General features: G+C 34.5%; 1 protein-coding gene and 1 pseudogene across 2 annotated transcripts; one reads left to right on the forward strand and one right to left on the reverse strand.

Annotated features, from left to right (window-relative positions):
- Positions 1 to 305: 305 nt before the first annotated feature.
- LOC306862762 (dnaJ homolog subfamily C member 21-like) lies at positions 306 to 14587 on the forward strand. The gene is made up of 13 exons (XM_079405739.1): positions 306 to 385; positions 553 to 676; positions 877 to 970; positions 2485 to 2608; positions 3202 to 3330; positions 5458 to 5762; positions 6522 to 6691; positions 7118 to 7211; positions 11450 to 11611; positions 12067 to 12115; positions 12200 to 12363; positions 12490 to 12574; positions 13186 to 14587. Exons 2-13 carry the CDS (start codon positions 580 to 582, stop codon positions 13342 to 13344), a joined length of 1632 nt encoding a protein of 543 aa, XP_079261865.1. The 5' UTR covers positions 306 to 385; positions 553 to 579; the 3' UTR covers positions 13345 to 14587.
- Positions 14588 to 15258: 671 nt separating this feature from the next.
- On the reverse strand, positions 15259 to 23551 carry LOC306862682 (alanine--glyoxylate aminotransferase 2, mitochondrial-like; annotated as a pseudogene). The gene is made up of 10 exons: positions 23486 to 23551; positions 23297 to 23396; positions 22688 to 22781; positions 22469 to 22562; positions 21894 to 21967; positions 21213 to 21313; positions 19692 to 19785; positions 18671 to 18799; positions 16762 to 16860; positions 15259 to 15360 (listed from the first exon to the last, which is right to left on the reverse strand). The product of its transcript is annotated as an alanine--glyoxylate aminotransferase 2, mitochondrial-like (transcript).
- Between the last annotated feature and the right edge of the window lie 1413 nt (positions 23552 to 24964).

Genomic DNA, 24964 nt, shown 5'->3' on the forward strand with positions numbered 1-24964 from the left:
GCTTTTACAGTTATTTAATAAATGATTTATATGTGTTATGTAGGTTATACCACATATGTTTATGCTTTCAAACATATTGGTTATTAAATAAAAATGTATCATTGTGAGCTAGGATAGGCGATATATGGAAATATTATTTTATTCTTAAAAAAATATTTTTTTATCTTTACTATACTTTAATGAACACAAAAATGCTATATCAGATAAATAACATAAAAAAGAAAGAATATTCTTTTATTTTTTGTATATAGAAGTGCATACTTAAAAGCTACACCTCTCAGCCAATAGCAGCGCGTTTCGTGTGTGACATCAATTTCATGCGCCGCGGCTTCACACACTACACCGGCTTCGTGCGATTCTTCTATCGAGTGAAACTGATCAAGAAGTAGATGAATAAACACGATTCGTTGCTTAATTACAGTATTGTACTCATTATATTTAGTGTAATATTAGGTTAGCGTTGTTGTAGTTTGAGTTTTGTGATCCACGTGGTCACATTGATGACATTTCGTGTGGACTGTTGTTTTCTAAACACAGCCTTTTCGGTTTTAGTAGGATCTCTGTCAAGCCCAGATCAGGATGAAGTGTCACTATGAGGTGTTGGGCGTTAAAAGAGACGCGACAGACGACGACCTGAAAAAGGCTTATAGGAAATTAGCCTTGAAATGGCATCCAGGTATTTGATTTCATCTGATCTCTTTGATAATTCATAGAGGTTATTGTCCTATATTAATAAATAAGGCTGTTGGTGTCGCCTGTTTTCTAACAATTTCTCAGTGATGATCTGTCAAGTGCTGTTGATTACAGGACTAACGTTAGTTTAATCATGAAATGGTGTTATAATGTTGCTCATATATTTTTTTATTTTGATTTTAGACAAGAACTTGGATAACGCAGAGGAGGCTGCAGAGGAGTTCAAACTTATCCAGGCTGCGTATGATGTTCTGGGTGATCCACAGGAGAGAGCCTGGTAAGATCTCCAATAACTGCGTTCACCATACCTGGAATATATCTAGCTTAGTTCAAAATTAATGAGATTTTACTTAAGGCTTTATTTCTGTTACCTGCCCTATGTGAACATGCTTAAAAAGTATGGTTTCTTTCCGAAAATGAATGTTTTATTCACCACTGTGATGTTTCAAACCTATATTTTCTTCCACAACAAGATACATTGTTTGCAAAACATCTAAACCACTGGTATTGATATAAAAGTGGAGAGTGATTTTTCATGCCAAGGTTTAAATCTCAGGTTCTTAGGAAGTCATGGTTTTATGAAACGGACCAAAATTTAAGTTGTCATTCATTGTTCTCAAATCTTATTTACATATTCAAAGTACCTTTATAGTATCAAAATTTACCATTAAAAAATGAACATTTAAGGAACAATAATAATAATTCTGTTTCTTGCCCTCCAGAGTCATGACCCAGAATACAGATCAGTTTATTATAGCGCAATTATATTGTCTGGGACTGAGAAATTGCAAGGCGTGTTTGTAGAAATTAAACATAAATAAATAATAATAATAACAAAACATCTGTTGCACCGTATGTACATATTGTGAATTATGAAACATTGTTTTTGTTGAAATATTAAGTTCTGGAATGTTTTTCATATATATTTTGGTGTGCATAGTATAGGTTTTAATTATATGGAGTCCTTATTTGATTATCAGGTGTCATTTTTGGAAGCACATCTAAAATTCCCATGAAAAAAAAAAAAAAGTTTACAGAAATTCAGTTCTGTGAAAATCAACCTCATGGCTTATGGGTTAAATGAGTAGTTTACCATTTTCTCATCCTCATTTCATTCCAAACTGATATTGCATTTATTTTTTCCATTTTAAAGAAGGTGAATTTAGCTATTTCCAGTATGGTGGTATTGATACCTTTGTGGTGTTTTTTTGGAGCGTGACAGAAGTGGCTGCTGTTGTTGTACAAAAGAGCTTCTTCAAAATTCTTCTTTTATGTTCAGTGGAAAAACAGCATATGGGCTTGGAATAACAGAGCTGTATTGAATGTTGTTGTTGTTGCAAATCCTGCGGACCTACATGTTTTAGCTGGGTAACAAAAATGAGGATTTGTCAAAACTGTGGACTTGTATTAGTATTGGATGCATCAGGAATGGGTTAAAAATTGCAAACAAATCAGTAATACTAATATTAATAACATTATCATATTAATTTAAATTTCGAAGTGTATACTTTGCAGCATATGCCATTGTTTTCCAGTTAAAGTAGCCATTTTTATTGCAAATCAACAATAATTATTTCTGTAGTTAATTATTTGTTAGAAAAAAATACTTGTTTTCTGGCACACATAGAAAACACTTACAAAATAGTTTTTTGGGGTAATTTATGTAAAAAAATTAAATACAATAATACTAATCAGTATTAGGCCTTTTTAGACTAAAATGACTGTTACAGCCTTTGATATAATTCCATTCATATTTATTTTTGTTAATCTGCCTGTTATTTTTGTTTTAAGGTATGATAACCACCGAGAAGCGCTGCTGAAAGGGGGTGTCAGCGGAGACTACCGGGATGATAGCATTGATCTCTTACGGTTCTTCACTGCCACCTGTTACTCGGGTTACGGAGATGACGAAGAGGTGAATAATTCAAATAAATGTTTTTGTCAGCCAGTAGCCACACATGCACGTGTCCATTCATATCAGACATGTTCTTGTTTGTCATCTGTGTTCACTTTTAAATGTGTGAAATATGTCACACAGATGTCTTTTACCATTGAATTTTATCTGTATTCAACAACAAAAAAATGCATATTGAGACTATTACGTTCTGTATGTAGCTGAAATTGAACTAAATTAGATTTTCTTTTATATTCAATGTATATTTTTGATTTATTAATGTTGATTTATTATGTCTTGGATTATCTTGCATAGGTATATATCAGGGGTGCCCAATCCTGCTCCTGGCGATCGACTGTCCTGCAAAGTTCAGCTCCAACTCTAATCAAACACACCAGGATTGGGCACCCCTGGTATATATTATGGTTTATCTGTTTATAATGCATAGCTCATATGTCTGCTATACCATGTTGTACCGCTGGAGGGCAGTAGAAGTTTATGTTGAAAATGCTCAAGTTATGCTTTCAGTTTGGAAAGATTCAGACAGTTTATTGTGGAAATGCATGTATTCTGTGTTTTAATAGTGCAAACTCTTTCTCTTTTTTTCTCTGTAGGGCTTTTACACTGTATACAGGAACGCGTTTGAGACTATCGTAAAGGAGGAGATGGAGCACAGTAAAGATGAGGAAGAAAAGGAGGACCAGTTTCCCTTATTTGGAGACTCTCAGAGTGACTATGACACTGTATGTAGACACTGGCACATACAGTACAGTTTTCCACAAACATATTAAACACGTTTGTATATATATATATATATATACACACATACAGTGGTGTGAAAAAGTGTTGGTCCTGATTTTTTTTTTTTGCATGTTTGTCACACTTTAATGTTTCAGATCATCAAACAAATTTTCACAATTCTGACTTTTTGTTCTCAAAATTACGTAATACAAATTCGCAAAAGTCAGAACTTCGAGGATAAAAACGTGCAATTCTGAGAAAAAAAAAAAATGTATTCAGTGTAGTGCTGTCAAACGATTAATTGTGATTAATTGCATCCAAAATAAAAGTTTTTGTTTACGTAATATTTCAGTGTAACGGTGTGGCTGTAGAGATGCGCACGACGCAGGAGAAATCCAACATAAACAGTCTTTAATTCCAACGAACTCAGGAAACAGGAAAATTACCTGGAGAACTCACAAACACATCAACTAAAGATAATACAGGACAAAGAAACAGGAAAAACAGGGCTATAAATTCTAACCAAAGGAGGGACTAACGAGTAAATTAACAAGGAACAGGTGTATATATTTAAGAAAAATATGTTATGTTTATATATTAAATATATTTATATGTAATATGAAATTTATATATATATATATATATATATATATATATATATATATATATATATATATATAAAATGTATATACATGTAAATATTTTCAAAATATATACTGAATGTGTGTATTTTATATACGTAATAATAATGTCGAAAATGAAAGTAAACAGTTGAGAAAAAAACGGATGCGTGTCTATATACTAAATGCGTGCAAGTCTTAAAGGGACAGAACTAAACATGCTGCCGACTGTAATTAAAGGGATAGTTCACCCTAAAATTACATTTCTGTCATTATTTACTCACTCACATGTTGTCCCAAACCTGTATTAATTTCTTTCTTGTGCTGAACACAAAAGAAGATATTTTGAAGAACGTGGGTAACCAAACAATTGCTGGTACACATTGGAAGTCACTGTGGACCAGCAACTGTTTAGTTTTCCACATTCCTCAAAATAGCATTTATGTTCAGCAGAAGAAAGAAACTCATTCGGGTTTAAACTAATTTTCAGTGAGTAAATGGTGGTATAAAAATAAAACACTATGCCAGAATTGACAGACAGACGACATCATTTTTATTATTTAATGTTAAAACAACAAAATACAAAGAGAAAATAATAATAATAATAATACAGTTGCTTTAATAGGAATCAATATATTATCAATTATATTTGTTCATTCAATTTCTTGAATGCTCCTGCTAAATACACCTATTGTACCTGAAAATCTATCTATCTCTCTATCTTACAGACTTTTGAACTGTTCTTTTTAGTGAACCATAATCATTAAATTCCCTAGAAATTGAAACAAATCTTGAAACAGAATAAATGTATATGGACCGGTTGATGAACCAAAAAAAAAAAAAATCTGTCTCAAACTCAGCAGTTATCAATTTGTTACAATTTTTGAGATGACAGGAGAGTATGCATTGTTTTTGTTAGAGAGATATGTATTTATTGCATGAAGATGAAATACTTGAGTGCTAAAAAAAGGCATTAGAGCTCTTCAGTGCATTTTAGACCTTACAGCCAAATGAGACTGTGGATTATTAGCTTGTTAGCTAAATGGAACATTAAAGTATTTCATATATAAATACTTGTTTCATCTACTGCAGGTAACAGGATGGCACTCTCATTTCTCAAAACAGTTTTCAGATTGTTAGCTAAAAGAGGGGAAAACTACATTTGGTTCAAGGAATCCAGCATCTCTTAGCTGCTGAGACCATTTTTTCCTGAGTCTGAACATTGAGGTTCATCCCACTCTAATTAGGCCTGAAGGCTCTTAAATGATCTTAACCATGTCCCATTCTGGTGTGGCCCGTACTTGCACTTTACCTAATGGATGTTTTGAAGTGTTTGCCATCAGTGGAGGCTTACAAGAAGCAGATGAACAGAGGATGAGTGTACAAGCCCCCTAAAAACTCTTTGACAAAGTATCCAGGAAGTCTACACTTAAAATCTAGTCATATAGTACTATACATTTCTTTGCATTTGTCTGTGTTCTAAAATAATTATCTTTATTTGTCTTTCAGGTGGTGCATTTATTCTATGGCTATTGGCAGAGCTTCTGTACACGCAAAAACTTCGCTTGGAAGGAGGAGTACGACACGCGACAGGCCTCCAACCGCTGGGAGAAGAGAGCCATGGAGAAGGAGAACAAGAAAACCAGGGACAAGGCCAGGAAAGAGCACAGCGAGCTGGTGCGCCAACTAGTGGCCTTCGTCCGAAAACGTGACAAGCGCGTTCAGGCTCATAAGAAGCTGGTGGAAGAGCAGAATGCAGAGAAGGCCAAAAAAGTTGAAGAACTAAGGAGAAAACAGAAGCTTCACCATGCCAAGTGAGGACGATTAGCCCATTTTATACGGCTGGGTGATATATTTTTGTTCATGCAACAGTTAAAACTGATATTTAGAGAAATTCATATAGAGAGAGATTATTATATTTAAATAGAAACCTAGAAATATCACAGAGTTTTTACAATTTAAATATATAAATTTAAAATAATAAATTATATAAATCATAAATAATAATAAATAATTAATAGAATTAAAAGATGCAAATAATTGATCTTTATTGAATTAGGTTATTTTTAAATAAAAATAATTAGCAAAATAATAAATAAATATTATGTTTTTAAATTAAAAATGAGCAGTAAATAAAAATACAACTATTTTGTAGTACACCTAAAAAAATACAATGCTAATATAAAAATACAATGCTAATCTTTACATTTTCTTTATAGTCTGACTTTTTTTCTTTTTATTTAATATTTTTTTTAAATATGATATTTTCAAAATTTTCAAACCTAAAATCAGCAAACTTTTATTTTTGTGAGTTTTTTAAAAGTGCTTATTCAGAAATTAAACAAACAGGAACTTGAAATTTGGACAAATCATGGAAATTCTTTGAATAAACTTGTATACTTAAACTTAATGTATATTTTGTATATATATTACTACTTTTATTAAATAAAAAATGATATATATATAATGTATGTGTGTGTGTGTGTGTGTGTATATATATACACACACACACGTTTCTATTATTTTGTTTAAAATATATCACAGTTATATAAATGTTGATTGTGTGCTGTTAGGCTGGCGGAAGACTATAAGGAGCAGAGTTGGGCCGCCATGTCAGAGCTGGAGAAAGAACTTCAGCAGATGGAAGCACAATACGGTCAAGAGTTCGGTGATACATCAGAGAGTGAAGAGGACAAGGAGGAGGTGGAAAACGGGAACGAGAGGGCAAACGTGGACAGGGGAGGTGAGTTTGATGTCATGTACGAATATACTTGAGTGGATTCTGGGTAGAGGAGGTCAGAGGTTCAGGGCACAATTAGATCATTTTAAGATTGAAAAATGTTCAGAAGGGTTAAAAACATAACCAAAACCTTTATTTTAGTTTTTTTAAGAGATAGTGCAAGCACTGTTTTTAAGCACAGCATGTCACAAAACGAATTCTGTTGAAGTTGTTTTGTTATTTTATATCTATGCAGTGACATCAGTGTACAAACACTGGTTTAGGTCACTGTAAATAGTCAGGACGAGTAAGAGCAAGCATCTGTGATTCATACGTAAATGCAGTGACTCACAGTGTGTCATCAAGCCATGAAAAATTCTTCAGTTATATAGTAAACATTTGTGAGTAATGGACTGCACACATAGCTCACCGCTGTATGACATTTGGCAGATGTGGTGCAGGCAGATGGTGCTGCGGAAATGGACGACTATTATGATGACCTGTACTGCCCTGCCTGTGACAAATCTTTCAAATCCGATAAAGCGTGAGTGAATAGAGCACCCACATACACAGCACTGAAACTTTCCATGCTCAACCTCCATCACTTCACAGATAAAACTTTCATTTCATTTTTTTAGATTTCAGATTTTTAGTTATATAATGCTTCAGTTCAGATCCAGAGCAGCTTTGCATTTCTAAAGTATATATCTACACTACCGTTCTACACTTTGGAGTCACCAAGGCTGCATTTAAAAAAAAAAAAAAAAATCCAAGTCCAAAAAGTAATATTGTGAAATATTATTATAATTTCAAAGAATTGTTTTCCATTTTAATTCATTTCAAAATGTAATTTTTTTTTTTTGTGATGCAAAGCTGAATTTTCAGCATCACTTCTCCAGTCTTCAGTGTCACATGATCCTTCAGAAATCACTTTAATATGCTGATTTGCTATTCAAGAAACTTTTCTATGGAAGCCCGTTTCTGCCACTGAATTAGTGCTGTCAAACAATTAATCGCGATTAATCGAATCCAAAATAATCGTTTTTGTTTACATAATATATGGATGTGTATAGGGGTGGGCGATATAGCAAAAATATATTACGATTTCACGATTTTATCACGATTCTTTGTCATGTTGGTTTTACTATTTTATCTGAGCAGTACAGCTAAACTAATTTCCCTATTATAAAGACAAAGCCTTTCAAGGTAACAAAATATAAAAAAAGAATGGTGGATATTTAGGCCAAAGTGAGCGAAGATAAAAATCTTTGTCATTATTTTATCTTTGTTATTAAAAATAAGAACAAAGATACACATTACAAATACACATAATATACAAATAAAACAAACCGTGCTTTATTTTCAGGTACAATAGGCATATTTAGCAGGAGCATTCAAGAAACTGAATGAACAAATATAAAAAAAACACTTTATAGATTGATTCCTATTAAAGCAACTGTATTATTTTTATTTAATAATACGAGAGTGAAAGAAACGTTTAACCGGCAAGGCTTTAAAACACACAAATAATGTACTTTTGTGATTGAGTTTTGAAATAATGTATTATTTTGTGAATAAGTGCAGTGTCCCCTGAGAGTTACTCCACTGCTGAGTTAACACTGATATGAATGTATGTGGCGTTGTACAGTATCTTGATACGGTGGGTCCAGAACTGCAGCTGATAGAATGTAGAATGCGCTGTAGCACAATACTACGATATTTCTTCAAAAGCAGATCGTGGAGACATTTTTATCGTCCACGATCAAAAATCGTCATATCGCGCACCCCTATGTGTACTGTGTTTATTTATTATGTATAGAAAATACACACATTCAGTATATATTTTGAAAATGTTTTATATATTATTAAAAATATTATAAATATTTTATATATATATATATATATATATACACTCACCTAAAGGATTATTAGGAACACCATACTAATACTGTGTTTGACCCCCTTTCTCCTTCAGAACTGCCTTAATTCTACGTGGCATTGATTCAACAAGGTGCTGAAAGCATTCTTTAGAAATGTTGGCCCATATTGATAGGATAGCATCTTGCAGTTGATGGAGATTTGTGGGATGCACATCCACCACATCCCAAAGATGCTCTATTGGGTTGAGATCTGGTGACTGTGGGGGCCATTTTAGTACAGTGAACTCATTGTCATGTTCAAGAAACCAATTTGAAATGATTCGAGCTTTGTGACATGGTGCATTATCCTGCTGGAAGTAGCCATCAGAGGATGGGTACATGGTGGTCATAAAGGGATGGACATGGTCAGAAACAATGCTCAGGTAGGCCGTGGCATTTAAACGATGCCCAATTGGCACTAAGGGGCCTAAAGTGTGCCAAGAAAACATCCCCCACACCATTACACCACCACCACCAGCCTGCACAGTGGTAACAAGGCATGATGGATCCATGTTCTCATTCTGTTTACGCCAAATTCTGACTCTACCATCTGAATGTCTCAACAGAAATCGAGACATTTTTCCAGTCTTCAACCGTCCAATTTTGGTGAGCTCGTGCAAATTGTAGCCTCTTTTTCCTATTTGTAGCGGAGATGAGTGGTACCCGGTGGGGTCTTCTGCTGTTGTAGCCCATCCGCCTAAAGGTTGTGCGTGTTGTGGCTTCACAAATGCTTTGCTGCATACCTCGGTTGTAACGAGTGGTTATTTCAGTCAAAGTTGCTCTTCTATCAGCTTGAATCAGTCGGCCCATTCTCCTCTGACCTCTAGCATCAACAAGGCATTTTCGCCCACAGGACTGCCGCATACTGGATGTTTTTCCCTTTTCACACCATTCTTTGTAAACCCTAGAAATGGTTGTGCGTGAAAATCCCAGTAAGTGAGCAGATTGTGAAATACTCAGACCGGCCCGTCTGGCACCAACAAACTTGCCACGCTCAAAATTGCTTAAATCACCTTTCTTTCCCATTCTGACATTCAGTTTGGAGTTCAGGAGATTGTCTTGACCAGGACCACACCCCTAAATGCATTGAAGCAACTGCCATGTGATTGGTTGATTAGATAATTGCATTAATGAGAAATTGAACAGGTGTTCCTAATAATCCTTTAGGTGTGTGTGTATGTGTATATATATATATATATATATATATATATATATATATATATAAATTTCATATTACATATTTTCTTAAATATATACATGCGTTTGTATTTATATACATAATAAATATACACAGTACACACTCATTGTCACCTGGTTGAGTTCCTGTTTGCCCTTATTTGGTTTTGTTCCTGTCCTCATTATCAGTTAGTCACCTGTTCCTTGTTAATTTACTGGTTAGTCCCTCCTTTGGTTAGAATTTATAGCCCTGTTTTTCCTGTTTCTTTGTCCTGTATTATCTTTAGTTGATGTGTTTGTGAGTTCTCCAGGTAATTTTCCTGTTTCCTGAGTTCGTTGGAATTAAAGACTGTTTATGTTGGATTTCTCCTGCGTCGTGCGCATCTCTACAGCCACACCGTTACACTGAAATATTACGTAAACAAAAACTTTTATTTTGGATGCAATTAATCACAATTAATCGTTTGACAGCACTACACTGAATAAAAAAAAAAAATCACAATTCTGAATTTTTGTTCTCAAAATTACGTAAGATAAACTGGCAAAAGTCAGAACCTCGAGGATAAAAACGTGCAATTCTGAGAAAAAAAATAAGAATTGTATATCTTGCAATTCTGACTTTACTTCTCAGAATTGTGAGCCCCGGGGACATATTCTCAGTGAAGACCTCGACTACAAATACAATACAACTAAAATAAAAGAAAATAACTAAAAATATAATAAAATACCTAACTACATAATACTATTATTGTTAGAAATTGCAACAATATAAAAATAGAAATATAATACATTTAAAAATTAAAACAATAAGTAAACAATAATATCCTGGCCAGAGGAGAACTGAGCCTGGTTTCTCCCAAGGTTTTTTTCTCCTTTCTGTCACAGAGGGAGTTTTGGTTCCTTGCCACTGTCACCTCTGGCTTGCTCAGTTGGAGACACTTAATTTCTAGCGATTGTCGTCAATTTGATTTCACAGATACTATTTAAACTAAACTGAGCTAGACAATGACATCACTGAATTCAATAATGAAATGCCTTTAACTGAAAATTGAGTGTTTAATCGTATTATTATACATTACTGACACTCTATCCTCCAGTTTGATACTGTTAAGTGCTTTGACACAATCTGTATTGTTAAAAGCGCTATATAAATAAAGGTGACTTGACTTTATTTTTAGAATTACGAGTTTATATCACACAATGCTGACTTTATAACTCACAATTGCAAGTTTATATCATGCAATTCTGAGAAAAAAAAGTTGCAGTTACCTTTTTTTAATCTATTATTCAGTGGCGGAAATGGGATTTCATACTTTTCACATTGAAAACTGTGATACATTTTTTCAGTATTATTTGATGAATATAAATTTAAGAATAGCATTAAAAAAATAAAATCCATTTGTGATCAGTTTACGCATTCTTGCTAAATAAATGTATTCATTTCTTTCACAAAAAAAAAAAAATCCTACTAACCCCAATCCTTTGAACAGTAGTGTATATACAACTAATGATCTGAAAAGCTAACGTTAATGTAGATATTTAAACAAATATGTATTTGTTCATATGTGTTTTTCTACTTAAGCATTTATTTTTTTTTTATCTCAAATGAACAGCATGCTTTTGCACTAGATGACTTGCATTACATGCATTTAATGCAGCAGTATATATTTTTTTCCTCACATATCAGTATGAAAAACCACGAGAAGTCTAAGAAACACAGAGAGATGGTGGCATTGCTACGGCAACAGCTGGAGGAGGAAGACAAGTCGTTGAGTCACAACTCTGACGAGAGAGAGGAGGAAGAGGATGACGATGATGATGATAAACTCGATGACACACCGAGACAAAAGTAAAACATGCTTGTCAACATTTGCGACATTCTCTTTGATTGGAATTTGTTTGCTTTGCAACTTTTACAGTATTTCACAATACATCATGTCTAAAATGTTATTATTATTGTTTTTACTGAAATATTATTGTAAAATGAATATTTACAACATGAATGAATATTAATGCAAACATAAATATTAGATGACAGTGTCATTGCTTAATATTAAATAGTTTTTAATAATTTAAATTTTTATTTATTTTGCCTCAGATTCTAGGTTATATTATTTCTTATTTCCAATTTCCATTTTTTATTTCCATTTTGTCAGGACAGTATATATCACTTGCATCAACAAAATGTCCTTACATTTTAAATATTTTTCATAGTTTTTCATATTGGCTGCAATACATATGGATAAGAGCATCTGGAAATATTATTGGCCGTTCCTGTCCACTGATTGGTTCGTTTAATTACAGATTATCTAAAAGACAGAAGAAAAAGAAACGCCAGCAGAAAAATTTAAATGTAAGTAACTGAAATGCAACCTTCAAATCCCTGAGGTATTTAAATGAATCATTTATCCAATAAAATGTGATTTTTCTAATGCAGAGTCTTCCAGAAGATCCAGAGATTGACAGCCCAGTCCCACAGTCCACAGAAGAGCATCCCGCACCTGCGCCTGACTCGGGCAACAACGAGGACACCCCGTCCCCCTCTGAGAACCCAGATGAGAAACTAAAACCAGAGGGACATGAACCCACTAACCAAATAAGGTGTCTCTTAAATGCCTTTTTAACAGTCCACTGGTTTGAAAGTCTTGCAAAGTGTTTAAACCCTTGCATTGTGGGTAAAGTCCGCTGTATATGAACTGAGATTAACCCTTAATATCGCCTTTTCAGCTCTGCAAAGACAAAAGGGAAGAAAGGCGGAAAAGACTCTAAAAAGAACAGCAAACCACACGGATGTGTGGAAGTTACACAAGAGGTGTGTACTGTACATTTGTTCGCATGTGTTGTTGTGAGCAAACAGCCACTCCTTTATGATGTTACAGCTCTTTTATAATCCTCATCTAGACATAAACAACTTCATACGACTTAATAATGTGATTTCCTGTAACGACTATAATTGAGTAATATGTGCTGTACAACAGCTTTATTTATTCTGATCGGTGTAATGAAGTAGTTTACACATTATATATTGAAATAAACATGTAAACTGTAGTATAATTGAAACTCCAGACTGTTGATTTTATTAAAAAAGGCATTGTGCATTCATTTTTAGTCATTACATAATTTGGAGTAGGGCTATATGATCTGAAATTGCAATATGACTCAGTTTCTTAAATATCTGCAAACATACTATGGTATTTTTATGCTTTAGTAGAGTCAAAAACTTACATACAGCACCTTCAACATTTTACAGCTATATTGATATATGGTCACAAAATGAGTCAAAAAATTTTTGCTATTCAATTTTCACCCCAAATCATGCAGTTCCACTTCAGAGTCAGTTTTCGCTCTCCAAAATGACATGTCAGCAAATTTGTGGTAGCTAAGTTTAATGTAACCTTTTTTTTTTTTGTCTGCTTCTTACAGAAGGAAGTCAACCTACACTGTGTGACCTGTCATTATGAATTCGCCACCAGGAACAAACTTTTCGATCACCTGAAGACCACGGGCCACGCCACTGCGCTCTCCTCCAATAACGCTTCTCAAACATGCAAGAAAAAGAAGGATGCCAGGAAGAACAGATAACCGAGGCAAACCGAAAGACTGAAGGCTGCCCCTCTGAATGTACATTTGTCCAAGAAAACAAAACATACAGTTGTGCAGCCATCAGGAAGCGTGTGTATTTCTGTCCCTAGAAGAATGAATTTGTGCCCCATGGGCTAACATTTCTTTTGTAACACGCCATATGCCAAAAGATTTCCCTAGAACTGCCATTTATTCCCACCATCATTGATGTGTAATCTGGTGCCTCAGAGCTCTTCTGTCGGCAAATAAGACTTGGATATTTTTGAGTAGGCCGTGCATATGTTTTGTTTTTAGGAGATTAAAAATAATTATCTCGCTAGTAAAGATGGCACATTTTATGTCATGTTTAGTTGCGTTTTCATAGTCGCCATTCCAGACTGGCAAACTATAAAAGGCTACGTGAGGAATAAAACTCCATTGGATGTTTTGAACTTGCTTTTGACAATATTTCAAAGAGCTTCCATTTTATTGGAAATGTTTTGGAACATTGGACGGTTCATCAGGAGAAATGCGCTATGAACCGCAAAATTTCACAACAGTGTTATTTTTAGTGCAAAGACCGATGGGTTTAGGATTGTGAAAAGGGTAAAAGATAAACATTCAAATATTTTCATTGCACCACGCGTAATGGGTCAGATGCGGTATAAAAAGGCTTAGTGTTATGCAAAACAATACCATGGGATTTCCAGGAAAGGATCTGAAAAAAGAACAAGGAAAAACATTGGATGCTTATTTAATATACAATTGCTTTCTTTACAGGACAAAAATATCCATATCTTCACATAACATATTAAGGGTAAACAGATTTATTTATTATAAAAGTGACCTTACTTGCCTTAATCGTATAGACTATGAACTGGGTCAGGTTTAATAATTTTAATCCCTGCAAAACTCTCCAAACACGTATTTATAACATTGTTGTTTTACTGTAAATGCAGCCCTGTTGTTGAAATACATTTAAATTTAAATACAATGTAATTGTAAATTCTACAAATGTGCTTTAGTCTTTATTTAGCATTGCAAGAAACAATATTTGTTATATTTTTCAGCACTAAAGACAATTACCAAATTTAAAAGATGGTTTGAACCAGATTTTTTGTTTTTGTTTCATGCACAAAGGAATCCGTCAAGTTTTATTTTTAACATATACAATCAATTGAATACCTGTAAAACAACACAAACCTGTTATAGCAAGGACATCATGCTGTATTGTTAGAAGATACTAAAATAATTTTGTACCTACTCATTTTGTTTGACTTTACTGATTCTTGAATTAGTATACTTTATTACATGATTGTAACATGACTAGCATTATTCATGTTTTTCTACAACACTTCTTTTAATTAAAGAGTTCTCCTAAATGATTTGAAAGTAAAACTAGTCCCAGTAAAAGATCTGGTCTTAGTTGGTCAGCCAGGCCACAGAGACAAAGCTCAATTGCTTATAAATACTTTGTGAAGGTGCTAGGTTTCTGAAGTATAGTGTACTCAAATCAATGATTGAAGTGAGAGGGGGCTCAATGAGAACCGCTCTTGATATATCGCTCTCATACATTAAGGAATGCGAGTGTGAAATTGTGTTAGTTGCCTTTGGTGGTCTTTAGATGAACTGCCCAGACCTGTTATGTAATGTATAATTGGCAACTCTTTAGTATAAGGACCAATTCTCACTATAGTTATTGGCTGTTTATTAGTGCTTATAAAGCACATATTCTGCATGACCATATTCTATATCCCTAATCCTACTTAATACCTAAACTTAACAACTACATTACTAACTATTAATAAGCAGCATATTAGGAGTTTGAGGCAAAAGTCATAGTTAATGGTGAGAATTGGACCTTAAAATAAAGTGTGACCGTTAATTCTCCAGATGAAATATGAGCCAGTGTGTCTTCATCACGTTCTGCATGTCTTATCTTCTCTCCATGTAGTTTTGCACTGCCTGGTTGAACACAGCAAGGAAGAAGTCTGCATCGTCTTTAGTTATGCACATAGGAGGCTTGATCCTGAATGTCTGGAAAAGAACAGGTGAGACAGGCGAAAGACATTTGAAGTAAGATGAACAAGACTAAGATTAAAAGATTTGAAAATAAGCTTTAAATATATATATATATAGTGCTGCTTGAAAGTTTGTGAACCCCTTGCAGAATCTGTGAAAATGTAATTTTAACAAAATAAGAGATCATACAAAATGCATGTTATTTTTTAGTACTGTCCTGAGTAAGATATTTTACATAAAAGATGATTACATGTATTCCACAAGACAAAAAATAGTTAAAATGATTAAAATAACCCCATTCAAAAGTTTGTGAACCCTTGGTTCTTAATACTGTGTGAGGTTACCTGCATTAAGAGCCAGAGGGTGAAAACTTTTTGAATTTGAAGATCAAGGTAAATTGTACTTAATTTGTCTTCTGGGAAACATGCAAGTATCTTCTCTTGCTTCCGAAGGGCAGTACTAAATGAAAAAATATATACATTTCTACAAAATAAGAAAAATTAATTCATAACCCTTAATTCATCATGTTTCCTTCTGGAGCATCAGTGAATGTTTGAACCTTTTTTAATAGTTGTGTTTAAGTCAATTGTCCTCAGTGAGAAAAGATCATACAGTCACTGCTGGAAAGGGTTCAAATATGCAAAAGATGCTGGAAAACTGAAGAATCTGCAGGACCTGGAGGATTTTTCTGAAGAACAGTGCTCCGTTTAACTGTTCAGAACAAACAAGGGACTCATGAACAACCATCACAACAACAAAAAACAGTCGTAGATCATCCAGGTAACCTCACACAGTATTAAGAACACAAACTTTTGAATGGGGTTATTTTAATAATTTCAGCTATTTTATTTTTTTTTGTCTTGTGGACTAAATGTAAACATCTTTTATGTAAAATATCTTACTCGGGACAGTACTAAATAAAAAATAACATGCATTTTGTATGATCTCTCTTGTTTTGTTAAAATTACATTTTCACAGATTCTGCAAGGGGTTCACAAACTTTCAATCGATTAAAAAAATTAAATCGCGTTAATCATGATCATGATTAATCGTACATTTTTAATACTAGGATTTACCTGTAAATATGTTGGAAAAAGAAATGCATGACAAACTAGTTTAAGGAAACGGAACCTTTCACACCTCAGCCAGGTATGAGACATAATTATTAGTTTGTTTGTTTTTTCCAGGCATTATCAGCCTTTATATTGGCAATAAAAAGTTTACCAAGCCACATCCACATTTCCATAAGTTCAGACAAGCAGGATTCCTGAGGCACTGAGCGTCCATGCCACTACAAGACTGAAGTGAATCCCTGAAATACCTTTTCCATTGCACAACATCCCCACACCCCATGCATTCATATTCCACCTCTGCAAGAACCGCTTTACATGTGGCCTTTCAGATTCCCTCGCCTACCTGTCCATACAGTCCCCCTTTTCCAAGCAGTACACCCATGTCTTAAGTGTCCTCAAAGATCTCAGCCATGGCCTCAGGAGGGAGCGGGTCCCTGCTGGCCTACGCATGGTTTTTGAGAGAGATGGTCAGTGGGTTGACAATTCAAGTTATGCTGTTGGAGCAAACAAGCTTTGATTGAAAAATCGAGGGTTTTCAGTTCAACTGAACTCATCCACATATTGAAATCTACAGAAATATGACTGACGTGTACTTTGTGTGCCTGTCATATTTTTCCAGAAACACCCTCGAAGAGTTTCCAGTATAAATAGCCACTGGTAAGTGAGGTTCAGTGGGTATTTTTCAGCTCAGGCAGAGAGTGAAGTGTGTTCTGGGAATGTTCATACATGCTGTCTCATTGATCTCTGCTCTAGTTAATGGCTAACAAGTCTTTCAGCTCATTTCCTGTGAGGAAAATGGCATACACTCACAACAAACATTCTGAATCATTAACTATTCCATCTGGAACTAAAATATCTCCTACTCGTGACTCCTCTCATACCTCAAGGACAAGAAACCATGATTGCTCTGCAAATAAATTTGAATGAAGTGGATCACAAAGCTTGAGGATTTTCACAATGATTTCTGAACTGTGCAAAAGCCTGAGGTGTCATTGGACTTAATATTCACAAAGCAAGATATATTTAGACATTTAAAACTGAGGTGCATCTTTTTATGTTTATACTTTTATGCCAAGACGATTGTGTTATTTAAAAAAATTGAGCTCTTTCTAGAAGAAAAGCTGCTGTGCTCTTATATTGGAAAGGTGTCAGCAAGGTTACTGCGCCTGATGAGATGCAGTTTCCATCATTAAAGCTCTGCGCAGACGTACATGTGCACCGCCAGATGTCTTTGTGTATTCAAGGCATTAGTTCAGGTGGATCGAAATGTCGTTACTCGATCCTTCAGCTGACAACTGAGTACAATTTGTTGCTTTCGTAAGGTGGAAAGAGTGTGCTTATGGATTCTTACTGACATTTGGCAAAATATAGGTTAGTTTCTTTAGCAAACTAAATATTTATAGACAATACTACTTCAGACATAAAGATGTAGGAAGATATGAATAAATGGTTTTTATTCTCACAAATTATTAATCCAAATCATGTACAGCAGCTCATTAAGCTTATATCCACCGCGGAATAAATTTTTGTCTAGCAACTCTGAAGTTTATATCTCACAATTCAGACACTTTTTTTGCTCATAATTATAAAATAAAAAGTCAGAATCGCTTGATATAAACAAAAAATGCATGATAAAAATGCTGAATTGTGAGATAAACTCACAATTTCAAGAAAAAGTCTCAATTACCTTTTTTTATTTATAATTATAGTGGAAACAAAAAACATTGTTTGAGAACTAGTGTGTCAAACTTTTCTCAAATTGGGTTTTTTTTTTTTAAGACTATCCAGCTGCATTTAATGGCGGGAGAGCTTTTCGATATGAAACACTGATACTCAAGCAGAGCTTTTCAAAGTCACAAAGCACTGAGGTGAACACAACGGTAAGCCTATTAAAAACAACATGAGAGAGATGTAATTTAGAATTTGTGGTTCATTTTGATCTAATCATATTGCATTTGAGTGCAATGCTGAAACTGGGATGCAAGCTCACCACTGGGTTCAGAGTGCTGATTAATTCTGCTTCTTGTTGGACTGCTGTCTTCCTGCACAGTCCCTCATTAAACTTTGAAGAATAACACTCTGTCTGTGTACCTCACTTAAAACACCTCCAAGTTTAAATGCAGTTAATTTAATCTATAAATGCACACTTGTAAAAACTGAATAAATATTACAAAGCCATAGACGCCTTGAATAAGCAAATCACACAATAAGTTCATCTAAATTTGCCTGAATTTCACTCTAGCCTCACCTACTGTGGTCACTACAGCCCCCATCGGGAAGCCATTTGCTATGTCCTTTGCCATGGTAACCATGTCTGGAAGGACATTATGTCCTTGGAAACCCCAAAAGTGGCTCCCTGTGCGGCCAAAGCCAGTCTGGACCTAAAAGAACAAAAAATACCAACAAATTGGCATTGAATATTAACTTCATTCAGTAATCAAGCAAGCATTTGTACATTACAAAGCCTTGCATGTTGTGCCTCTTTTGTTAGTTTTGATTGCTTCTAATGTCCTCATTTTTAAGTCGCTTTGGATAAAAGTGTCTGCTAAATGACTAAATGTAAACGTATACTGTTTCATATGCTATTTTAAAAAAATAACAGGCAGTATGCAGCAAACACTCACATGATCATTTCACATTGCATTTTAATTAAGCGAGCAGCATTCAGTTATCATCTTAAAAATCAACAGTTAACAGCCAAGTAAAAGTCCAAGAGTACGTTTACACTACAATGCACAAAAAAATGATCCCAGTTCACACAGCTATGCGAATATGACTTAAAACGCTGTATCATGCATGAGAGGCCAGCCAGTAGTTGGCGATGTCACTTTGTAAAGAAACACTATGTGAACGAGTAATATGCATGCACATGACGTCACCGTTTTCTCAAATTCTTGTTTTTGTAGTTTGCATGTAGACAATAATGGTATTAACTTCAATAGCTTGCACTTTGAAACCCCTATTCAAGTGTTTGCGTTTTCAGACTTCCAAAACGCAGTTGTCATGTAAATAAATGGCATAAAAACTATTCAGATTTTAGTTGAAAACGGTGTCATATAAAGCCCCCCCTCAGTCTGGGGTCACTGGCATGAGTTCATGCTGGTTCATTTACCTGCAATTGGAGGGCAGGGTTAAACACTGGTGTATCTGTTCACTAAACTAGAGTGATACCCTCTGTTTGTTCATGAACATTTGAGACTATCTGTTGCACCAACCCTGTGTTTTTGGCTTCACTGATGTACAGAATGGGTTTTACAAGCAAATTCTTCAGACGTCATCTGCTATACAGATTCCTCCTTTCTCCCAAACAAGCTGGTAGGTGTCTTTCAGGTAGTTTTTTTGGGAACTGAACAACCCCACCAACACCCTGTAGAAAGATGATAATGATAATCGTGATATTTACATTTTACATTTACATTTATTCATTTAGCTGACGCTTTTATCCAAAGCGACTTACAATTGCTATATATGTCAGAGGTCGCACGCCTCTGGAGCAACTAGGGGTTAAGTGTCTTGCTCAGGGACACATTGGTGTCTCACAGTGGATTGGAACCCGGGTCTCTCACACCAAAGGTATGTGTCTTATCCACTGCGTCATCACCACCACATATATATGATACACGTGATATAACTTGCCACATGTTCATATTAGGCGGCAATGAGAACACTAGTACTTTCACCAGCTAAAAAATGGTTTTAAGTCAGTTATTTCTCTTTTGCTGTGGTGTGTCAGTAGGAAATATCAGTTTACATTTTCCAAACATTCATTTTGCCATTAATTGTATTAATCAGTGAGATTTTTGTCTGATAACAGCCAGTGCTCCACACAAAGATCTGATCTGATCATCATCCAGTCTATCTGGAGTAACATGAAGACACAGAACAAACTGAGACAGACTAAATCCAGAAGAACTGGGGCAACGTCTCCAAGATGCTTCAAGAAACCTACCTGAAAAACTATGTACAAATTCACCTAGGGCAAAAGCTGCTTTAAACACAAAGGACGGTCACACTAAATGTTGATTTACTTTAGTTAATAGAAGTTAATTGATAAAGAAAATCTATTTATGACATTATTTTTGACAGCATCCTCATTTTACAGCATTTTTACACAAGTGCCTAAAACTTTTAACAGTACTGTAGCTTTGCCAGGTAGGTTTCTTGAACCATATATATGGACTTGACTGTATATATGTGTGTGTATATATATATATATATATATATATATATATGCAGACAGAACAGACAACTGTAACATCATTGGATGCTGCTGGACTGTTTATTTATGTATTTGAATGTAATGAAGGCAATTTTTGCTCAGAAACATTTTATTTACTTGCAAACATTACATGCAATCTCTCATTAACTTGACTTGCTGGAACATACAATATAGAGCAAAACACTGACAGTGTGCTGTGAAAGTTATTTTCACTTATGTCCTTTTAGTAACTTATGACATCTGTCAGCAAAGTGCTGGGTAATTGCTCTGATTTTGTTTGTCAGTGCCCTACACTCCTATAATAATAGGTTCCAAAAGGGGTTTTCACAGTGATGCCATAGAAGAGCCATTTTCGGCTCCCCAAATAACCTTTCAGTGAACAGTTTTTAAAATAACCAGTATATTGGTGTATATGGTGAACAATGCAGATTAACAAAACTGACAAAACTGCATCTTAACTACAGCAGATTTAGTCCTGATCTTCTAGGCCACTCAGTTCATATTTTCATAAGGTTTATGTTTGATCTGTTTACATTCATACTTGAGTTTCAATGTCAGGTGTGGTATAATCAAACCTGGATGGGTTCTGCAAAGAAAGCAGCGATACGATTGGGAACGGTTGTTGCAAACATCTCTTTGAGCTCACTAATATACATGTCATTGGCCTGACAGTGACCTGAGAACAGAGGGAAACAGAGATTGATTTATGATACACGACATTTGTGCTAACAAGTAGATTTTGACATTTTCGGAAGAAAATGCAAGTGGTGCTTGTTTGTGCAAAACTTGTGGGTGCCTGCTGAGATGATATAAATGGTTTTCCATCGTTTCAAGGATGTTCTTGCTCTACAAGAATCACTAATTATAGTGCAGAGTTAAGACGTTCTGATCCTGTATTGTGTGGTTCTTTTGTAATATAGTTGTTGCTGTCAATGTTTGACCTGATGAGACAATCAGACCTTGTACTTTAAACACATTGTTCTGAGCTATTTTACAGGGAATAACTATCATTTTCAAGAAAAAAAAAAAAAATCAAATTTTTTTTTCTCCTTTTTTAATTTCTAATTCGAAACCTTTTTATTAAAACACACACACAATCATTTTTCTATTTGATTAATATTTTTAACCATATACATTTCAAAAAGTTTGGGTTAATGGAAGGCTGTAGAATTTATAATAGAGTAGTATCTTTTTATAAAAACAGTATAAGTCTATGGTATGCCCTCATTAAGCTTTGAGTGTGTGTGTGTTTGTACCTGGGGAGCAGCTGCATTCTCGGATGGTTTGAACTTCCTCCCCAGAGGCCCCTGAACACATCCGGACACATGGTCTACAATGAACACAATCCACATGGGAACAACAATAAAAAAAAATGTATCAAAGCTTTCCAAGACAGATCCCACAAATCAAATGCATACAGTTATAAGATATGCTTTTCAAATATAAAAATGCACTGTAATCTGATTATAATCTGTTTTATAATCAAATAAGTTTTAATTATTATTATAATTCTTTCATAATAAAATGTTAAAATGTTATGCTTAAACCTGGAAAAACTATTTGCAATTAAGAAAAATAAACTTAATTCAAGATGCTTTTTTCATGCATGCATTTTTTGTGGGACAGGTCTTGTCTTACATATAAAGTTCAGGGTTGTTATTCAACCTCATGAGGTCTGACAGTAATTTTGTTACTTTTGCATTAAACAACAACACAAACATAGGTTATGATATTTCCTCTTCTAATGCGATTTGTGGACTTGACCTTGAGGGATATTACATTATAGAGTAGGTAGCTGACAGAAGGAGCAATGTGTGGGTGTGAAACGTACAATAGGGCAACCCATAGAAGAAGGGATGGGATATTTGTAATCTGCGTTGGACATCAGGCCCATCGCTTGTGGACTGCCACCATGATACGAACCCCTGAGCACACAGACACAGATGATGTAGTGACTATCTATTGCTGTACAGGGATGCTTTATCTGTCAGCTTTCCCAAGAACTCGTCATCCTCCATTTGTTCAAAAATTGGCAAATAAGGTCAATCACCTCAGTGTGATGACATCAAAGTTTCCTGTATGAAGCCGGGCCATAAGTACTGCGAGGTCGTTAGCCTCCGAGCCACTGTTGTTAAAATAGACAACTTAGAAAAGAAGACCATTATGATATTAATGATACACCACAAAATATATATATTAATATTTCATATTTTAATTAATTTTTATTCCTGTGATGACAAAGCTGAATTTTCAGCATCATTACTCCAGTCTTCGGTGTCACATGATCCTTCAGAATTTTAATATGCTGATTTAGTGCTCAAGAATCATTTATTAATTTTTAAAAATAGTTATGCTGACTTTTTGTGGAAACCGTGATCATTTTTTTCAGGATTCTTTGATGAATAGAAAGAACAGCATTTATTGGTAGAAATCATTTGTACCATTATAAGTGTCTCTACTGTCACTTGATTGATTTAATGTGTCCTTCCTGAATAAATGTATTCATTTCATTTAAAAAACTGTTTTCAAACTTTTAAATGGTAATGCATGCCAAAATGTGCATTCAAAATGTCATGGACCCAAAAAACTGATGTGAGAAGCCCCATTTAAAAAAAAAAATTATAATAAAGAAAAATAAATAAATATATATATATGTAACCCTGGTTTATGAAGACTGGCTTCTTGTAGTATGTTACCTTCATAGTCATGGGGTTGCAATTGTTTTTCCGTATGTCTAGTAAACGGTCTTTAGACATGCCCTAAAGGAAAAATTAATTCATGCTTAAAAATGATTTGATTTCTCTCTGATTTGTATTATTATGAATGCCCACAGATATAAACCTCTTACCTGATACGGCTCAGGTTTAAAGTCACATGGGGGAATCTGGGGCAGCACAGGTGGTGGGTGTTTCATGGCTGATTTTTGGCAAAGCACACCTGGGTAGAGGTACATTTAGTGCTCAGTAATCCATAGAGGCAGTTATGGGTCACAATATTTCCTGCCGGCTCATATGCAAAGAGGATATTTTTATCTTTTAAGCTGCAGGAAAGCCCTGCCCTGAGACCTGCTAACCTCCTGGTAACCTTGCATGTGTTGGCACAGAAGATTTACTGTGCTGATATAGGATAGGCATATTGAATCCATCTATCTATCATATTATTTGTATAGTATAGTAGAATGAGTGTATTGTATAATATTGTTTACCATTATTTTTAAATATTTAACAGTCAATAGACAGGTAAGTACAGCGCTGATATCTATCTATCTATGTAACAATTGTAAGCAGTAAGAATTGTAAGATGTATCCAACTTCTAGATAGATAGAATATTGACAGGGCAGTCCGTCATTAAATACCATAGTATCACCATGGTAAGGTCCAAACACATACTTACTTTTTTTGTTATGATGACAGGGCCGTTATGTGTTCGTGATTCGAAATACGCAATTTATGTAAATATATTTCAAAAATGTTACATGTTCCAAACATTGCATTCTTACCGCCAACTTTGTGGAATTTCACACACGCATCCACTGAATTCCACGGCTCCGTTTTCCCGAACACAGACGAGAACAAACTTTATGCATTACTGATGTTTTTAAGGCAAATACTCCTGCAGCAAATCCAAAAATGAACGCGTGGAAAGTGGTGAATTCTACCCCAAAAGTGTTCGGGGAGGGGCAAGTTCAGCCAATGGTATTGGTATGTGGGGGTAAAGTCTGTCTTGAGGCCTTTTACTGAAGATTAATGTGCTTCACAGAGAGCAGAGCTATTCATTTGGCTATTATCTTATGTTCCATTTAATATGGCTTAAAAGTATATGAAATCTAGTTTGTTCAGTTCATCAGGTTGCGTCCATGATAAATGAATAAATGTAAATATCCAATATATAATATCTACTGTAGAATATAATAATAATAAAACTAACAGGTTTTTGTTTTATCAATTGGAAAACCTTATGCCTTCATATATTATTTTTCTCTATATTATTTTTATATGTAATTTTTAATTGAATTACCATTGTGCCAGGCCTATATATTTTTTTACTTAAAATATAAAAATCCATTATGACAACATTTTATAAACTATGATCATCTAAAATAGTCAAGTAATCATTTACAAATCTCTTCAGATACAGTATTAAAAAATTTTTGGAGACAAATAATAATAATAAATAATAATAAAAATAATAATAATTCAGTTTGTATTATCTTTGTATTATTTTCTAGCTGCTAACAATTCTATTGTGTATATGCATTGCCTGAATGTTTTTGGTTAAATGTTTACCAGCAAAATAAAAAGCCATTCTCAGAATAACAATCCCAAC

This window comes from Barbus barbus (assembly GCF_936440315.1).
Source record: "Barbus barbus genome assembly, chromosome: 43".
NCBI lineage: Eukaryota > Metazoa > Chordata > Actinopteri > Cypriniformes > Cyprinidae > Barbus > Barbus barbus.

Excerpts from the sequence above, each read along its gene's own strand:
- LOC306862762 (XM_079405739.1), top strand. The coding sequence starts at position 580 with ATGAAGTGTCACTATGAGGTGTTGGGCGTTAAAAGAGACGCGACAGAC. Across the intron at positions 971-2,484 it reads GATCCACAGGAGAGAGCCTG|GTATGATAACCACCGAGAAG; the intron begins GTAAGATCTCCA and ends TTTTGTTTTAAG. Across the intron at positions 5,763-6,521 it reads CAGAAGCTTCACCATGCCAA|GCTGGCGGAAGACTATAAGG; the intron begins GTGAGGACGATT and ends GTGTGCTGTTAG.